Raw genomic sequence first — 18,943 nt, 5'->3', positions numbered from 1 at the left:
GTCACAGCAACTTTCTCTACAGGCATTCTCAGGTTTTCTTCTTGTAAGACAACAGCAGCCAAGCTGTAGTATGGTGAAAATCAAAATGAAAACTTTTCTGTGTTTTTTTCCTTAAATTTCTGTATTTACTGTATAAATCTCTATGTGAAGCTATGCATGAATATCTGGGACAATAGACAAAATTATCTCTTGATTGAAGGTCAAATCTTCCTGAAGCCTTTATTTATATATACAAACTGTCTAATTTGTGTACACAAAGATGAAAATTGCACAGTGTTTTATGTGAGAATACTGTTGGATTTTAAACCTATTTATATTTAATGGTTAGAATCCATAGATTGCTTCTACTTTAAATTCTTCCATCACCAATGATTTTTCTGAAATTGGAGGGTTGCCTTTTGAAATTTGAAGCAGACCATTGTAAAGTTTGGAGTTTTTCAGCTTGAACTTTTAAGGATTCTTAAGGCAATCTCCAAGTTCATATGTTCAAATTCAAACTTACAAATAAAACACTGTCTTTGAGAAAACTAGCCGCATAAAAATACCCTTCATGTCTTAGGCTTGTTCATTTTTCCAAGAATAAATACTCATCTTCATTTTTGGATTACAAATATTAAGGCTTGACAAGACACAAAGCACAAATTATTACAAACAGATACAAGGGAGGGGATTGAACACATAAGAATTGCCATGCCTGGAACAAATTAGATTGTCCACATAGATCACAAAGTGGCAGCACAGAAAGGGAAAAAAAAAAAAAAAAGCTAGAAGTTAACTTGAAATCAGCAATACAAAATTAAAGGAAAGATAAATTCACTCCAGTGAAGCACAGAGATAGATGTTGGTATCCTGCCTTCAAGGTAAAAATGCTCACATCAAGGTTCCTTTCTGCATCTCCAGAGAAAGAACATGAAGATGGGGGAGGCCCAGATTAATTCCTGTGGCACTGCAACTTCTCCCACTGTGAGTGCCCATGGATATCACAGCCCACTTACCTCCTAAAAAGATAATAAAATGAACCAAGTTTTGGGATTCTCAAGCCCCCAGAAATTGCAGTGTTCATATTAGATGATGGAAAACAATAGAAATCTAAAGTACTTTTGCTCTGTGGAAAGTAGATGGTCCTGATGACTTGGTCATATTTGGGCATCTGCACTTCTGCTTTTCCTCTTCAGCTGCAGGAAAGAAGGTTCCAGCTCCAGTTATGGCTCTGGGACTGGCAGGTCAAGTGACAATTAGGAATAATTCATTTATGTACTCACCACTTTGGTGAGAGTTCACAAATGCCTAAAACTGGCTCAGCCAAAACCTCAGCCCAGCATTTTTTAGGATAAATAGGGAGATCATCTGAGCTGCTGCCATCTAAAATCGACTTTCATAAGCTGTTCTGAGCCTAAAATAGCTTTGCTTCCCACACCTTACAAACAGAACTTCTTTCCTTTCAACTTCTTTAAAAAAAAAAATCTATTTTAAAGGGATTTATAGTGGAGCTGAGCCCTGTTAAAGGGCAGGATGGCTTTGTGGTGTGCCATCAATGCACTTTAATTTCATCACAAACACAGAAGCTGAGTGTTGACTCAGGCCTTTGCAGAGAATGAAGTCCAATGGTTTTGCTTTTAGAAAACAACTTATTCTCAAACTGTTTTCTTTTTCAGAGACTGATATTCGAAATGACATTTTATTGGGGGCGTGAGTTCTGGGCCCAAAGACTGTCAGATCAGTGATTTGGTTTCACCTCAGAGCACTTTAAACCTGACACCCTTAGGGTGGAGGAATGACCAGTTGCATAAACTGTTTAAGGCGAGATGTCAAACATGTTTTGTACAGTCTTGTCAAGTAAGACAGCCAAATTAAAGGAGTCTTAGAGCAGTTCAGTAGTAGCCTCTCTAAATAACAACTGTTCTACATTAAATGTCCATCCTTCGCTTGCTCAGTCTTGAGTTTTACCAGCGTAATTCCCCTCTCTGGGCTGCAATCACATCCTGCACACTGCTTTAACAAGAAATGTCACCATGTTGCTTAAAAAGTAAGTGTTGGAATAAGTTTATTTTCCTGCTTAGAATTCAGACCCTTCTGCAGTAAGTGTTCAGCAGAGGAGCATGTACTCTACATATACACATGTATTTTTGGTGTGCTGAAAAAGAGTCAAGGGTACCTGAATGTCAGCTGACATTCAGGATGGGATCCAAAACCCATTGGAGTTCAGATTTTCCCCACCATCCCTGAGACTTTTTACTGAGGACAGATGGATTACTGTAGTGTAGTAATGAACACATCCAGTGAAATTCCTGCAGAAGGAGGGTATCCCTACAGTCAAATATGCATCTGGGCAATTTTACAATGGACTAATAGAGTTTAGAAATGTTCATACATTCTCACTATGATACAAGCCTTTCAGAATCTTCATTTTATTCATCCATTTTCTCTGCTTGTCTCACCAAAAAAAAAAAAAAAAAAAAAAGGCGCCACAGGATTACCCGCTCATTTCACCAGGAAACTGCTTGGGTTTGCCTGGCTTTTTAAAAACTTCTTTTTCTTCTTTAATTTTTTTCATCATGAGGAAAATCAAAAGTAGATTCAATGTTCTGTGAGATTTTTTTTCTGCGGTGTGAAAGTTTGAAAGGGAAGGCTGTTGCTGTTCTCTTGTGTGATATTCTCCTGGGTGACATTCATCCTGTCATGGTGATGGAATGAAGCTTTAGCTTTTGTGGCTTCAGCTTTTTCTTGGCAGTCTGCAACCACCTGCCTGTTTGGGATTATTTTTACTCTTTATTTTTAAGCCCCTTGATCCTCAGATGTTCCAGGAGCACCAGGAGCCACCACATTGCCTGGAGTTCAGCTGCTCTTTTTCAGCTGATACCCAGGAGGTTTCTTGATCAGCTGAACTGCTTCGTGGCCTCATCCATCTCCTACTGCACCAGCATTTCACTGGCCTCAGTAGGAGCTGGAGCAAGTCTTAATTAAATATGGTGAAGATAAATTGGGGTCGATTTCAGCTGTACTTTGTAATAAGCCTTTTCATCACAAAATGAAGATGGAATTAAAATGAATACTGACAGGTTGTTGAGTTTTGACCCCAGTTCTTTTATTTTGGCCACCATATTTTCTCATGCCCAGCTTGAGCACAGTTCTAATTCATGCATTTTTAAAAAAACTACTAGTTTATTACTCACTAATTGGTGTCAGGTTATGGTCTTTGCCTCTGCAATACTTTTCTGCTTAAGATGAGAATATCTGCCTCTTTTTTTCATATTATTTTTTCTTCACAGAACTTCCAAGCAACTGAAATGAACACTGGTTGATTTCTGCTGTTACTGGTCTGTAACAGGTTGGGCTGAATTCTGCCCTGAGTAAATGCACCCAGCCTTTCCTGCCCTCCAGACTCACAGGCACAGTGACAGAACTGAAAGGATTTATTGTGCAGTTTATAGCAAGCTGCAGAATGCACAGTCCACAGCCTTTGCATGCACTCTCATGGCTCATGAGCAGCATTGTTCATGAATAAATAGTGAGGAAAAAACTGCCCAGCAGAAAACACCTGCATGAATCCCTTCCTCTAGGGAAGATGTCTCATAGCACTCGAGTGCAGAAGTTCTTCTCAAATTAAACATCATCCAGGAAAAATATGGCAATAGTGGTATCAATCCATACCACATTCCAAGAGGATATAGTGCCTAAATAGGATGTGGGTCAAACTCTGCTTCCTGAGTTCTCTAGAGCTGATGTTAAAGGGTAATTCTGCTTAGAGCTTCTCAAGTCCAAAGCCCTTAGTCATCTTCACAAAGGGATAAGATCTGAACAGTTACATTGGAGGCACTAGGCTTAGGGGAAAAAAAAAAAAAAAAGTTCCTTTTCAAAAGATATTTCCTTGTTTTGACTGTTTTTGATTTCATGGCTGTGGCACATTTCAGTAATCCTCATTACACATATCAACAAACCTCCTTCCTTTCAAGTCTGACAGTGTTAATAAAAAGCCAAAGTTGTGACAGTTCTGCTTGTTGACTGCCTGAGCCTTGAACACAAGGGGGAAAACATGATGCCAGCTAACTATGGGAGCTGAAAACCCAGGGAGTAAATAAAGTCATTGTACTGCAGCAAGACAACTTGAAATCCTGTCCACAGAGCAGGTTGTTCCCCTCTTTGGGGACCAACTGTCGGAAGCGTCGTGCTCTTGTTTTCCTTCTGTGTCCCCAACATTGGCAATTAGAAAGGAAATTGCTAACAGCCTAACTGGCAGTCGGGAGAGAACTCCAGCTAAATCCCCAAACTGCTTTTGCTTCTTTTGCCTTGTGCTGTGCTAGGTTTATGTCAACGGGGAGTGGGTGACCAGCATTGGAGAAGGCGGCAGCTTCGGGGAGCTGGCGCTGATCTACGGAACCCCCCGGGCTGCCACCGTCAAGGCCAAGACAGACCTGAAGCTCTGGGGCATCGACAGAGACAGCTACAGACGCATCTTGATGGTGAGTTTGTGGGGAAGGGCTTCCTTACGGACTTGGTGCTTTTCACTTTTGCAGTTCTGTGTTCAGAGCACCCTGGCGCTTTCTCACGAAAGCGAGCGGACATGACAAAACCACTGAGGAGCTGAATGAAGTGAGCTGAAAGAAAAGGGGACAGGATTCGGCAGAAAGGCGCTGAGTCAGAAATGCAATTGAGAAACATTATGCATAACTGTTCTGTGAATGAAAACCTCAGGAGGCCTCTGTTACCCACCAAATGCAAATCCTCTCCTTATCGTGAGCCTGGAAATATCTCTCAGCAGCACCCCTTGCCTGTGAAGTCTTTGTCTGATCTTGTACTACATTCCTCAAGGCAGGTGATAGAAAGTAAATCCAGCTCCACTAAAATAATAAAAAGTCTTGCTTGGACTGTGCCCTCCATCTTTGTTAGCCAGCACCCAGCCACACATACCACGGGGTTGTAGCTGCTAATGATTCATTGCTCTGCCCCTTTCAAACTCCCTCATCCCTGCAGCAAAGCTCTACAGACCTTTGTGGCACCTGGGGCGTGGGCTAGCTTATGGATTTGCTGTTGGCTCTTCAGTGGTGAGTTTATAATGGAAACTTTGACAGATAATTAACTTCAGCAAAGTCATAACATTTTTATGAGTTTGTTTCCAATGTCCTTGTGCATATCTTCCTTCTCCATAAAATATTCCTTTCTTTTTGATAATTAACAGACATTACTCTATGTAAAGCTTATTTCTCAACGGTACTTGTCTCTAAAAGCTGCGTTGTTCCATCCTGATCTGAAGGAAATGACACTGTGCCCTCAGACTAATAATTTTTGGATCATCTGCATTTCCAGTGGGTGTTACAGAAAACAGAAAAAACCAGCAAAGGAACTGAGTAGATTTTACCCTTAAGTGATTAATTCTTAAGCAGCAGTGTAAAAGTGATCTTTGTTTACCCTGCGTGATGACTGTTGGGTGTCTGTATGAGCACTGCTGGTGTTCACTCCCTATTTCAGGGGCTCAGTTCAGAGACACATAAACAAACATCACACTGGCATTTAGGAGAGTACAGCTGATGGAAAATTATTCTACCCCAAAATATTCAGCCTGATGGCTCCAAGACAAAAGATGGGAATAATTGGGAAAAGTGTTCTGTCTTCCCTCTTGTGGGTAAGCAGGATGAATAGTTTTGAAAGGTTCTCAATGCAAGCAAGCAGGCAGAGATACTTCTAAAACACAGAGCAGGAGAATTTCTAAAGAGATGTAAGAGGCACACATAACTGATTTGTCCCATGCCCTACAAGGATGCAGTGGAGGGGTGTCTGGGGTAACTGGTGTGATGAACCTGCAAGCTACAAGGAAAATCCAAAATTGAAAAGCAAAGGAATGTAGGAGGGAAATAAATGTCAGGACAAGGCACATACTCCTTGGCTTTTTAAGCAGAGTTTTCTGCTTAAAGTCTGTAAGCTTGTGGTGAGGATTTGAAGGGACAAGTTCACAGGCTTTGCCGCCTGGGGGTGATTTCAGTGTTGGTGTTGATGCAACTTGAGGTGCCCAAAATCAGCCAGCCCTGTGAGCTGTCAAGTTTGGTCATGTGCCCATTATCATCTGATAGCACACTTCAGAAGATGAATATTTGATGCAGGGACAGGACTTTGCTAAAAGGATTTAAAGTCCCAAGTGGAGAAGACTGTGTTTTTAATGCTAGTTTTGGTTGTACGTACAAGCTGAATATTATGGTTGTACTTCTGTTTGATTCTAGTGTAGTGCTAAGTGCTTTTCAAATTAATTTACATGTTCTCTGGACCAGTGTCTGCTGTACCTTACCTAGCAAGCTCAGTTTCTGCAGTCAATGAGACCTTTTGATTAATGTGGATATGTTTTTTCTCCCTCTCTTGCTTGTTAGTTTTTTTCACAGTTGAGGCCACTAAAAATTGTTGGTCTGTTGCACTGTATTAGATACCCAGACAGCATTATTGTAGTATTCCCAGTACTCAGATAGGAAATATTTCATGGTAAATTATTTGCTGCAGGTATAGAAAATGTCTGATTTTAAATGCAGTCCGTGGTGAATGCAATTTACCCATCCACACTGAATGAATCCTGTCATCTTCCCATTTATTTGTAGGTGCAGGGTGGATAATTTCGTTGCTGTAGGTGAAATGAGACACCTGTCTTTGTTCAGTCATGTGAGGGCAGGTTACAGTGGCTCTCTGCACATTTCCCCAAGCCTAAGAATTAATTACATCATGTTTCAGTGGCTGCATTTCATACTTGAAGCTGACTCCACCATTCTGGGGCTGCTTTTGCTGTGCTCAGTTCAAGTGCAGAAGTAGCTGCCTCTCAACTCCCAGAAACGTGGTTTCCTGCCATTTTGTCTCTAACTGGGTATTTTGAATGTAGAAATATTTCTGTCTTTCAATAAGGAGTAGTAATGCTTAGGGTACATTTTCAAATGTCTAATTTAAGATGGTTTCAAAACTTGGGAGCATGCAGGTTTCTCTGTTCTTATTTTCTGGTTGCAAATCCTTTTCTCCAAGGAATAAATTGCCTTTTTCTCCCAAGGGTTTTTGCTATAGTCAGATAAAGCCCCTCCATAACCCCAGGTAGTTATTTCTCTTGTCTGCATTCCTTCCCTGCCATGACCAGCCCCGTGTTTTCTCAGTCAAGTGTTGAAATTTCATTCAAGTTGTAAATATTTATTTGCAAATCATGCCTTCAGATCCACACTTGCCTTTTAGATTTTATCCTGTCATGAGACACTTGACTCTCCACCTCATTTTTCCTTGCGGCGCTATTTTGGTCCATTTAATAAATTCTTGTTTTTATTTCTGCTCAGTGCCATTTTCCCCACTTAAGTGTCTCATTGATCCTGACTGGTTTATGGTATGAATAAAATGTATCTCAGGAGGTTTGGAGTTTGGGGTTTCCTTTTTATGGACAGACAAAGCCTGATGCAGAAAGTTCCTGCTGGCTTTTAGTTACAGTTGTCATCCATTTATTATTTAGCCTGTCCCAGAGGAAGTTTGTTGAAACAGATATATTTCTTTGTATTTCATTGTCTCAGCTTAGGTACCCTGATGGCTTGAAGGTCACATTCAAGTTTGTTTTAGCAGCTGTGATGATTGTAAATGTTGGGGTGGGTCTCTGTGTCAGAATGTGCAGTGAAGCTGCTTGGCTTTCGCTGCAGTCCTTGACAAAGCATTACACCGTGAAATTCATTGTATTAGGTGGGGTACAAAAAAGTCTCTTCACCGTGCTCCCTCTGTGGTACACTCACAATTTTTCTGTCCATCTGTGTGTTCCATTTATTTCATAGAATCATCTCTGCCGGGTTACATACTTTTCACTCGGTTGCAAATTCTTTTATGTATATGTTCTGTGTGTGTGTGCACATGGGCACAGACACACACACTTGTGTATATATTCAACATTTATTTACTTACATTCTTCTGGGAGGGAGCAAAGGATTTTTTTCTGCCATAGGCTTCTCACGGAATTCAGTTGCTGCCCTCTTCTTTGCAATTTGGATTCGAGAGCATCACGGAATGGGGAGCATCCCAGGGTAGTACAATATTTGTATTCTAAATATAGCAAATACCACAAATACCAGAGAAGCAAATGTCTGTATCCCAACATCAGATTGATCCCCTAGACAATTCAGTTCCCAGACTGAGAAAATTTGAAGTATTAATTTCTTGCAATTTCTTCTTTAGGAGGACTTGATCCAGGATAATTTAACTACTCTCTAGTTTCCATGGTCCAAGATACCTGGCTCTGAGAGTGGAGTTGTGTGGGATTTAATACATTTGGCCTATCTGGCAAACTGCTCACAGAAAGTGAGTTATAACATTGGTTTGAAAGCTGTGACAAATCAAGGATAGTCAGTTCCTAATATTATACTTCATTTTATTTATGCTATTTTGGGTTTCTTCTACCGCCTTTTTACAGCTTTGAACCCGAGAACAAATCCTTTAACAAGTAGGGTTTTTTTCAGCTGAGATGAAATAAAGTCAGGAGGATTTGGGGTTGCCATAAAATGTAGGTTGTGTGGTGGCTAAAGCATAAGGCAACTCCAAAGGCTCCAATCCACCTGACATCTGTGGCACAGAGCGCCAGGACCGTGTGGGCTGCTTGGTGTCCATGGCCAGAGTGCACAGGGGCTCTTTCTTTCATGCTCCAGCAGGAATGTACCCCCAAAGCATCATTCAGGAACAGCTTAATCAGGGATTAATTGGGGCTGTGCAGTCCTGAAGTCCATTCTGGTACCTCCTGCCAGGATAACTCTTTCTTTGAAACTTGAGTCATGCTTTGCCTCTCACAGACGTTTGTTTGGCTTCTTACCGAAGGTGGGGATTTCTAGGAAGGACTCAATCAGCTCCACCTGAAAAAATGAATTGCAAACAAGACACAAAGAGTGCTGGAGGGACAAAGAAAGTTAGGACTGTATGAATGAGAAGAAAAAATGGAAGAAAACAGGGAAAGGGCTGTTGGAAATGAGATTAAACAGATGCTGAAGAGGAACTCAACAGGACCTGTTACAATTTCTGGGGCATTTGTTTTCCCCAGCCTGTGTAATGCTTAAACCAAGCCTAGGGCCTGAAACATTAAATGGTCATAAAAATGGCTTTGAGGCCTTTTCTGTGTGGATTTGATCTTGTTTCTCCTTGGGACTGTCTCAGGGAGGAGCACTGCAGCTTAGAATATTAACGAGGCTTCGTAGTTAATGGGAGCCACTGCCTTTAAGGAGATGAGCTTGTGCCTGACAGCTCAGAACCAGGGAGAAAGTGAACAAAGGAGAGGGGGGAGAGCGAGAAGCAGCGACTATTGAAATAAGATATTAATAGGTTAGAAAAAAGCAGAATTAATAAAGACTTCTTAAAACATGCCATCAAGAACCCTGCCAGTGCAGAATTATTCATGTACATTTACTATTGTTTTTATCTGGCTTAAGCTGTAAGATTTCTACTGCTTCCCTTGGGAAACTTTTCTGCAAGAGAATAATTCCTTCATTGGAAAACTTTTCTGATATTGATCTTAAATTAGATTTCCTTAATTTTCTCCCATTACTTTGAGTTATGTCAAATTCTGCTGTACTGAATTGCCCTCTCTTTCTGTCATATATCTGTAGATAATTATCACTGTCTACTTAAAACCCCTGCCACAGTGCATGCTAGCTATGAGGATGACATACCTATGATCCCAGCACTGAGCTAACAAATACAGGCTGGATTTGTTTTGCTCCTTCCTTATCAGCTCTCCTCAAGTGTTTTAGCATTTCTTCAAGCTCTGTTGGGTTTGGGAGCACATTTCTGGAGAAGAGGTACCGAGACAGAATGTAGCACACCAGGCGCCGTCACATCTGAGCCATGGAGATGGAGCCTCTAAACTTCATTCCTGGATGATATCTTTGCCTGTGCAGACCAAAATAGCCTTGGCTGTGCTCTTGTTGCAGTCTGATGCAGGTCTCACCTCCTGTCTGTGAATCTTTTTCAGCTTTACAACTTGCAGGTCTTCTGTATGTCAAACATCTCTGCTTTGGATTTTTTTTTAATTAGTTTTATTTTCCAAATGGATGCTCATTCTATTATTTTCTAGTCCCATTTCTAATGCCTCCAGATCCTTTCTTGTTATTTTCCTGCTCTGGTGAACTTTCAGCATCTCATAGTCTATAAATGTTGGTACTGTCTTAAGTGTTGTTGCTTCTATAAGATCCATGAACATATTGCATAAGGAGAGACTCAGCACCTGTGGCAGGGAATGCACAGGCTGGCACTTCTGCAGAAGGTACCTGAAGGGTAGGAGAGGAGATTGTGATGCTGTTCATACCCCTGGCCAGCAATTTGTGTAAAGCAACTGAATGAAACCAATGTAAAAAAAAGACATCAGAAGTCAGAGGTGACATTCCGCCTGGGAGGGGATGGGAGAGGAATGTCAGGCTGGCCAAAGAAGGTGTGAAGGAACTAGATGATCTTTGAGGTCCCTTCCAACCCAAGCCACTCTATGATCCTGTGATTCTGTGTTCTCTCTGTTTCATGGGAGAAAAGATGGTTAATACCAATGGAAATAAACACATGGTTGCTTGGCTGTAATTCCACTGCTGTGTTGTTTTTAGCTTGAACTACAGTACTGATCTCCCAAAATCCTTCCCCTCACTCTGCTCATGAGAGCTGGAGCTGGAAAACATACTCAAGTTAAAACAATGTGCATAAGGGTGAGCCAGGCTTCTCCTACCTGGAATTGAATTTGGGACCTGGTTGTGCCAACCTGGATCCAGCCACAGATGCTCTGAAAAAGCAGAGAAAGCTCCTGTGCCTCCCGGGGCAGCCTGAGGTGAAGCTCTGCTGTTGGGTGGCTCCTGCTACCCCAGAGGCTGTCTCCTCCAGGAGAGAGGGAGAGAGGGATGGATGGAGCCATCCTGCAGGATGAGTCAGGAGCCATCAGCTGGGTCACCTTGGGTTTCAGTGCAACAACAGCCCTAAGCCCCAGTTCCACTAATTGCACTAGTTTCACTAGTTCTTCCCTGGGCCGTGTTCTCCCTTGCCCCTGTGGGATCATTCTGAGACAGGGGATATTTAAGTTAGTGTAGCTATGCATTAAGAGGGGTTCTAGATCCTTTGACAATACAAAAAATTGTAACAGCACATTTAATGAATTATTTCCACTTCAGTTTTGCTTTTGCACTTGTCTTCACTGTGGATTCCGTACTGCTGCCCTGGCTTAGTTTAGCCAAGTCATGACACACTTGTGTTCCAGTAGGAAGTGCTGGGCCAGGTGGGATGGCTGCAGTTCCCACCTTCCTGGGTCTTGTCCGCATCTCTAAATACCCAAAGCCGTGGTCAGGCATCACTTATGGCTACTGATTGCTGCTTCTTAAAATTCATCTGTGTCCGCAAGTCATTTAAAAAGCATTTTCCACATCTGTCCCTGGGTGTCCCCGCCCATCAAACTAAACCACCAATCTGGTTTTCCACAGCTGTCAATTTTGCTGCTCTCGTTTCCACTCGATTGCAGGGAGGAAAGCAACAACTGCGCAGTGTCCAGTTTTCCATTCTTTGTCTCCCAGCGAGCTGTCAGAAGCTGGCGTGGTTTGCAGAGCTTCCTGCGTTTGAAGTTCTCCACTTTTTTTTTTTTTTTTTTTTATTGTTGTTTTTTTTTTTTTTTTTTTTTTTTCTTTCTGGCACTTCAAATGCTGCCGGGGCCCCCCGAGGTTGAGAAGCGAGTTAGTCAGACAGAGGGGTCAGACGAGGGTTAGCGATGCTATCGCTGAGCAGAACTGTCATCACCAGCCCGGAGTTACGGCCGGGGTGCGCAGGGGGAGCCTCGCGAGCTGCTGCTGCTGAGCCACAGCTACCTGCGAGGAGTGGAACTCCTGCTGCTGCTCTGGCTGTCCGGCAGCAGGGGTGACCCCAGGACAAGGGTACAAACGGGAGCTGTCCCCAGCAGCTCCAGCTGGTGCTGCGGTCCCAAGTCGGAGCCAAAGCCTGTTGATGCTGCGGGAAGGACTCGTGGTACTTCGGGAGCTGCTGCAGCCCCACCTGCACAGCACGTGTAGGAAGAGGGGTGATGTTTAATTCTTAGTTATATCACTGCCCTTGAATACGCCAGCCATTCCCATTTCCATACCCAAAACACTTCTGAATGCTTTCACACTGGAGAGCAAAGTGTTTCTTCTCCTTTTTCCTTCTCTATCCCTACTTTTCCAGTACTCACAGGTGGTCACTTGGAGGAGGAAGAATAGAGAAGTGTTTTTTTCTATGGCAGACACTGACATTTGCTTCCATCCTCTCTGCCCAGTTTAGGAATAAATGGCATCTTTGTTTGCATTTTCTTGAGATCCTTGTGTTGTGCCTTAGGTAGATTTGGGCAGGAGACACCAGGCAGCCTTTGACATCCCCAGGTGAAATGACACCCCCAGGTGTCACCAGCGTGGAACAAACTGCACAGGACCAAGGCAGGCCCTGGAGTTCCTCTTTGGTACCTGGGAAGAATTTCTTTACAAGTCTTTTGTGTCACTGCAGAAGGAATTAAGGATGCATTCATTATTTTTGTATTGGTAAAATTTCATCATAATTATTCCTACATGAATCACCTTCAAAAAAGCGTGCTGGAACGGCGACTTGTGGTTTCTGTCTTGCTGATCAAACAATGTAAAAGGAGAAGGTGTCTTAGAAATGTATCACACAACAAAATCTTACTAGAGCAGGAATTACTGTGCTGGTAGCTGCACATACATTGATGGATTGTCTGCCCCCAAATGCTTAAATCTTGTTAAAATAGTAATATGAATGGATTGCTCAGCATAACAATAGACACAACACTGTACAGAATATTAACCAGGTTTATAGATAAACATTTGGCACTAAAGGGTTTTTAACCTAGAAGGAGGGGACCTATGAGGGGGACATTTTAAGTTTTATCCTACTTTGTCATTGCAAAGAGCCTCATTGGCAACAAAATATATACTGAATTAGCTAAGCAGTTAATTGATGAAGGTCAGGCTTTAAAATGAATGCCTGTAAATGGAGACAATTCATCTGCAGTGTCCAGTAACACCAGTGAAGTCAGTGATTACAGCAGGATTGAATGTGAGTCCTTCTGTCTTTGCTTATCAGCAATACAACTTGCCCAGACATTTTATGAGGAAACGTTTGCCTGAGGCTGTTTACACTGGCTATGCTTAAGATTTGGAAGGGGAGGGAAAAAAAAAAAAGAGCAGCTGTAGGAAGAAATCACAAAAATACTTTGTGTAATGTTCTGCCTCCTTTTTCTCTCTCCTGTAATAACAGGGCAGCACTCTGAGGAAGCGGAAGATGTACGAAGAATTCCTGAGCAAGGTCTCCATTTTGGGTCAGTTGCCCTTTGGAATTTGGCTGTTGGTTCCTCTCTTATTCGCGTTGGCAGGATGAATTTTGGTCTCTGACGGCACGATGGAAGCAGTGGTGCTCAGACAGAAGGTCTCACATTGCGTTGTTTCTGAAGGAATGAAAGTGTAAAGGGCCCTTTTTGTTTTTCTCATTCTTTCCTGTGCACTGTCCATGTGTTTGGAGCGTGCATTAAAGGTGGAGCAGGCACACACTGGTACACTCAGTAGCTGCTGCTGAGTAAAGATCATGTGGATAGAGCAGAAAGCAGTGCAGAGATATGGATTTGTCATAAAATCCACTTACAGGGAGCAGGTGAGAAGCTTTTTCCTGCAAGAATACAGTGTTTGTGTGCACTAAACAAACCAACCTTACAAATCAAACCGGACTGATCTTTTTTCTTCTGTGCATTTTACAGCCCCTGTCTCACATTCTTAAAACATCTGTTTAGCTTCTTGTCCTTGGATTTTGTTTCCCTTTGATTAATGTGATAGCCACGAAATTTGGACATGTTCTAGATGGCCTTCAGTAGGAAAAACAACAAACCCATAATGCCTGACCAATCAATCACCATTAGGAGAACAAAAGCCTCTAATAAGGAGGACAGTGTTAGACAGTACAATGAGTTGTTGATTCTGTAGGAGAAACATCATGTTTTTGCTGGGGCTGTTTGGAAAAAACAGTTCAGGATTTATTTGCTATATAATTAAAATATTTATATTTCTACTTTAAAATTTTCTGGGTTTTTTGTTTATGATATTCACCTGCCATTCAAGCTGAGGTACCTGAAATATGAGTGTCTCAGTGCGATTATACTTGAACTTCTGAGAGGTGCTATCCATGAGATTTTCAATTACATTTGTATGCTTGAAGTAAGCCCAAGTGTGTTGCTCACTTATTAATGAAGTTTTCATCATTTAAAATCCTTCTTTTATGCTTAATTTAAATCTTCCTAAATTGAGAGCACAAATTATACCAAATTACAATGAGTATTTAAAGAAAAAAAAAAGAATCTGTGCACCTGCACTAATGAGGAGCAATTACAACAATGAGACATCTCAAAACAATTTCAGAGTAGAAAGGTTATTCAGAGATGTGCTTCCTTAAACATGCGGTTTGCAATGTAATTAGAGCCTAATTTGTAGTGTGGCTTCTGAATCTCGGTTAAAAAAAAAAAGAGGAATGACTTTAGGATTTGAACCTTTTTTAAGTTACAGAAAAGGAGCGAACAAAATAACACATCATTGCAGGAACATGGAAATTTAGGTGAAATGTGTAAGGATCTCTTTGACATGTCTAAAAAGTAGGTAACACCTGTGAAGTAGAAAGTTATTTTAGAAATCTCAAAATGGCACTGAAAAGTCAACTTCACTTCATCCCTTAATGTGGTCAGAACTCAGTGATTTCCTGGTGGAAAAACCTCTACCTGCTTCTTTTTTTTTTTTTCCCCAAAGCCTCTATAGTGTCTGTAATTAGCCATATGATTTCAAGTCACACTTTTTTTTAAACCTAAGGGTTTTTTTAGATTATCAGTAATTGCTTATAGTGTATCAAACAAGATATGAAAGAAGTGATTGTTTTAAATTTTTCTTCTGGAGTTTAATTAAATATAAAGTCATGAATTGATATGTACAATTTAGACATTGCAAAAAATATTGCATGTGTTCTAATTTATCTGATACTTCAACCCTGCAACTAAAATCTGTAGAATATTCTATATAATGCTCTCCTTGCAAGAATTAATAACCAATGTATTTGTAGTGGTACAGTTCCCTTAGACAAAAGAGAGACGATTCGTGACTAGAGCTAGAATTAGCTTTGAATTTTTCATAAAGCCAACTGAAGAAGAAGTTTCAAGAGGCTCTTTCTTTTCATTGTTAATTACTGAGTTCTTAAAAAAAAAAGAAAAGAAAAAGAAAAAGAAAAAGTCTTCTCTAGTCTGCATGGAAGAATTTTATGCTTATTTTAGTCAAAGAGAGCAGTTTTTGAATGTTGCATTGACAATATGGGCTTGGTCTTTGACGTTAGTTCTTCTGCAGCAAAGGAAAGTGCTTTAGGTGGGGAAAATGTTAGAAACAATTAATTTCCCAAATAGCAACAAGAAAGTGGCTTAAAAACATGAAGATATGTCAGTCAACTCAAAACTTACCTTTGGTGCTTTGAGTATTTTGGTTTTGTTACCAGACTGTGTGTCCTTCTGAGCTCAGCCAAAAGGCATTTTAACTTTAAGGAACTTCCTTTTGCCCTCACACAATCCTAATAAGCAATATTTTGAACAAAATGAGGAAACCAGAATCTGATGGAATGGCACACATCTAATCCTGGTGTCAGAAACTGTATCTTGACTTACATTAGTTCAATAATTCATAGTAAGTAGGAATCAGCAGAGCTCTGGGACATGAATTTCAGCCCAGCTTTTTGAGGCAGTGAAGGTTAAATCGTTGTATTATCTGTTGCTTTTAATAACTTTTAAACCTGTAATTTTTCAGTCAAATCTTAACAGAGTACAAAAGTTCAAGTACAATTCACTGTCTTGAATTCTCATGCAAGTGGGTGTTGGAGAGAGACACAGGTGGCACCTCCTCTCAGAGGGCAGGCCAGGTGGAATCCATCCCTTAGCAAAGGCACACCGAGCAGCCCTGGATGTGCCCTGTGCAGGCTGTCCCTTGCCATGGAGGGGATTTGGGGCAGGTGCAGGTGGGTCATGAGGACCCCCACCACAGGCTGCATTTGCTCTGTTAATCCTAAAACAGACACATCATTTTTAATTACGGAAAGTTTTTGGAAGTTTTATAATTTTTCTCCCTTGAGTGGGGGAATTAAAAGGAAAACACTTTGCAGGCCATCCTGCTGGCAAATGAAGAAGAGGTGCCATTTCCAACACCCATAAACCTGGATGTCTCTGTCCTCTTGTTGCCCGTGCCAGCACGGTCTGGTCATTGTCTCTGGTGGTCTCACCCGTCCTTGAGATGGACACTGCCATAGCCCAGCAGGAACTGGGAGCAGCTCTGATGAGAACACCGTAGGGCTTGTCCTGACACCTGCTGTGGGCTGTGGTGAGGAAATCTCGGGTGCTCCCACATCTCCAGGCAGCTCCTCAGCTGCTCCAGGCCGTGGCAGCGCCAGGGCAGCGCGGATCAGATCGCAGGCGCGGGGAACCGGAGCCAACCTTTCCTGTCCAACTTTTAAGATTGTTATCTGGGTGATTACTGATGGCTAAGACACAATGAATAAATACATTCATGTTTCCCAACTGGAGGTTCGTGCAAAGTGCCTGGATGAAAGAAATGTTTCTTTTATACCAGAACCGGGCACGGCAGAGCTGTCAGTTTAGATACGAATCTTCGGCCAAAGTTGGAGTGTTTTTATAATATAGCTTTATGATCTTCAATATTTTAGAGTCCCTGGACAAATGGGAGCGGCTGACAGTGGCTGATGCACTGGAACCTGTCCAGTTTGAAGATGGAGAAAAAATTGTTGTGCAGGGAGAGCCCGGCGATGACTTCTTCATTATTACAGAGGTAAGATTGGCAACCTGATAAACTCTGTCATTTCCTGGTAAAGATCAAGGCTGTGTATTAAAGACATTTGGGTCCAGTTCAATATCTTACTTCAGCATAAATCTAACTTAAACCAGGAGACCTACTCAAAATTCAGATGAATTCAGAGACCAGTTCCATGGAATTGTCTGAAGTGGGGCAATCTTCTTTCCAGTAAATTGAAAATGCAGAGTAATTTTGAGATGTGTCTGGTGTCTTTACTGTCTGAAGGTTTGTTTTCTATGGGAGATTTTTCTAGTTCCAAATTTACGATACTTCAGCAGGGCTGGTCAGCCACAGAGTGCATCAATCATTGTTCCCAAAGGGATTTACAGGGAATATCACAAATGGACATCTGTAAACTGGAGCAGGAGACCTGATCAGAAAACAGATAATTTGTTCTTTGTTTTGCCTTAAACTCAGTCCAAATTGCTGAGCCATCTTCTTGTTTACTCTGACACAGGCAGACAGATCTGTCAGGCAGCTGAAAATGCTGACATCTTTTTGGGAGATTATCTGACTCCTCAGTTCCACTGTCTCACTTCTGCAAACAGATGCTGATGGGATTTCCCCTCCATCCCCGACATAAATATTTGGATTCTTGATATCTCATACAGGAACCAAGGCAGTGTGATATAACAAGCTATAAAGAGGTATTGGAGAGATTGAATGACAAGAGAGCTTTAGGTTATGGTTGTCTACGGATTGTGAGTGTTCCTATGCAAATATATAGACCAGAAATAGCCAACATATGGCTGTGTGACAGTTCCAGTGCACATGCCAGGCCAGGTGTTACATGACCAGCAATGAGTTCCAGTGGTGGGACAGGAACTGGGAAGGAACTGGAACCCCTCACTGTGGGAGAAGGTGGTCCGAGAGCTGTAAGAAGCTGGTCATTGTGTGGCCTTGGGATCCAGTTGTATGTACACAGAATGCATCCCAGGCTTTGCTTTGCTTGCTCTTTATCTGTGGATTTTTGGACAGGTGCCTCTATGCAAAGCAGCCAGAATCTGGTTCATAATCAATATCTGACACTTAGAGTTCCATCCTTCTTTCCTCTTGAGTGTTGGAAATATGTATTTTACTTATGAACATAGTTTTTCTTCAATGCTCACAAAATTGTCAGTGCAAGTAACTGCACCTGTCTATCATACAGGGAGACAATTCAGGAACTTTAAATATGTGACAAGCAGTGTCCCTTCAAAACAATAGTGTTAGAATAAAAGAGACTAGATATTACATAGGGAATCTTTTATTAGGAAGATGTTTAGTATTTGAGAAAAATCTAGGAAATAGAAGTTTTGTCAGAAATATGGATTTTTTTATTGCTCCTAGTGTTACTGAGTGTGCTGTTATTTCTTGCAGTAGCAGGAGACTAGGAAAATCTAATTTTCTTAGCCACTGAATCCCACGTGGAAAATTGGCAGCTTGCTTAAAGTTACCAAAGGCTTTTATTTTCCCCCTCTTGCTGAAACAGCTGTTAAGACTTGGATGGGTAGAAAAGCATTAACACTGCATTCTGTAGAAAGTATCTGCTCACCTCACCCTTCCACTGCAAATCTGACTTAGTTTCTCACTCTGGAAATTGCTTATATTTTTTACTTTAAAGAATGAACATCCAGTTTCAACTATTTCTTGTGCTGCAGCAGTATTTCTGCCAGCTCACACATAGTTTAGGTTTCATATTTAGAACGTGATTTTTACAGGAGTTTGCATCTTTGATTTTAAGCTTTTCTGTAGGAAAGATTGCTGCAAGTCACCAGGAACACATTATTCTACAACCTGGTTGAAAGTAGTTTTGGCTGGTTTGTTGTCACAATATGTTGAAAAGCCATTAGCTTCTTTCATATGCTTTTTGATGTTTGTGGTCTTCTAATCCAAACCACTAGAAATGCAGCCAAGTTGCTTGGCTGCTGTGTGTGCAGAAAACCATTTCATATATCACTGAAATGCAGCCTGCTTTGGAGCACAGCGTGTCCAGTACTACAAAGCTAACTTGGCCACATGATTTTTGGACAAGGTGCTCATTTACCTTTTTATTTACTCATTTTACGTTCAATGCAGCCCAGAAAGCCAGTTGTGTCCTGGGC

At 41.5% G+C, this 18,943-nt stretch overlaps 1 protein-coding gene across 2 annotated transcripts in view; it reads left to right on the top strand.

The window, feature by feature from the left end:
- Positions 1-18,943, top strand: part of PRKAR1B (protein kinase cAMP-dependent type I regulatory subunit beta) — a 92,347-nt gene that overhangs the window by 55,959 nt on the left and 17,445 nt on the right. For both annotated transcript variants that reach the window (XM_040079320.2, XM_058422619.1), the window contains exons 7-9: positions 4,302-4,460; positions 13,240-13,300; positions 16,714-16,835. In XM_040079320.2, coding sequence (XP_039935254.1) covers positions 4,302-4,460; positions 13,240-13,300; positions 16,714-16,835 — 342 coding nt within the window. The remainder of the gene's footprint in view (positions 1-4,301; positions 4,461-13,239; positions 13,301-16,713; positions 16,836-18,943) is intronic.

This window comes from Hirundo rustica, chromosome 15 (assembly GCF_015227805.2).
Source record: "Hirundo rustica isolate bHirRus1 chromosome 15, bHirRus1.pri.v3, whole genome shotgun sequence".
Taxonomy (NCBI): Eukaryota; Metazoa; Chordata; class Aves; order Passeriformes; family Hirundinidae; genus Hirundo; species Hirundo rustica.
Note: the sequence above shows the minus strand (reverse complement) of the source record. Positions and strands in the feature narration are given on the sequence as shown.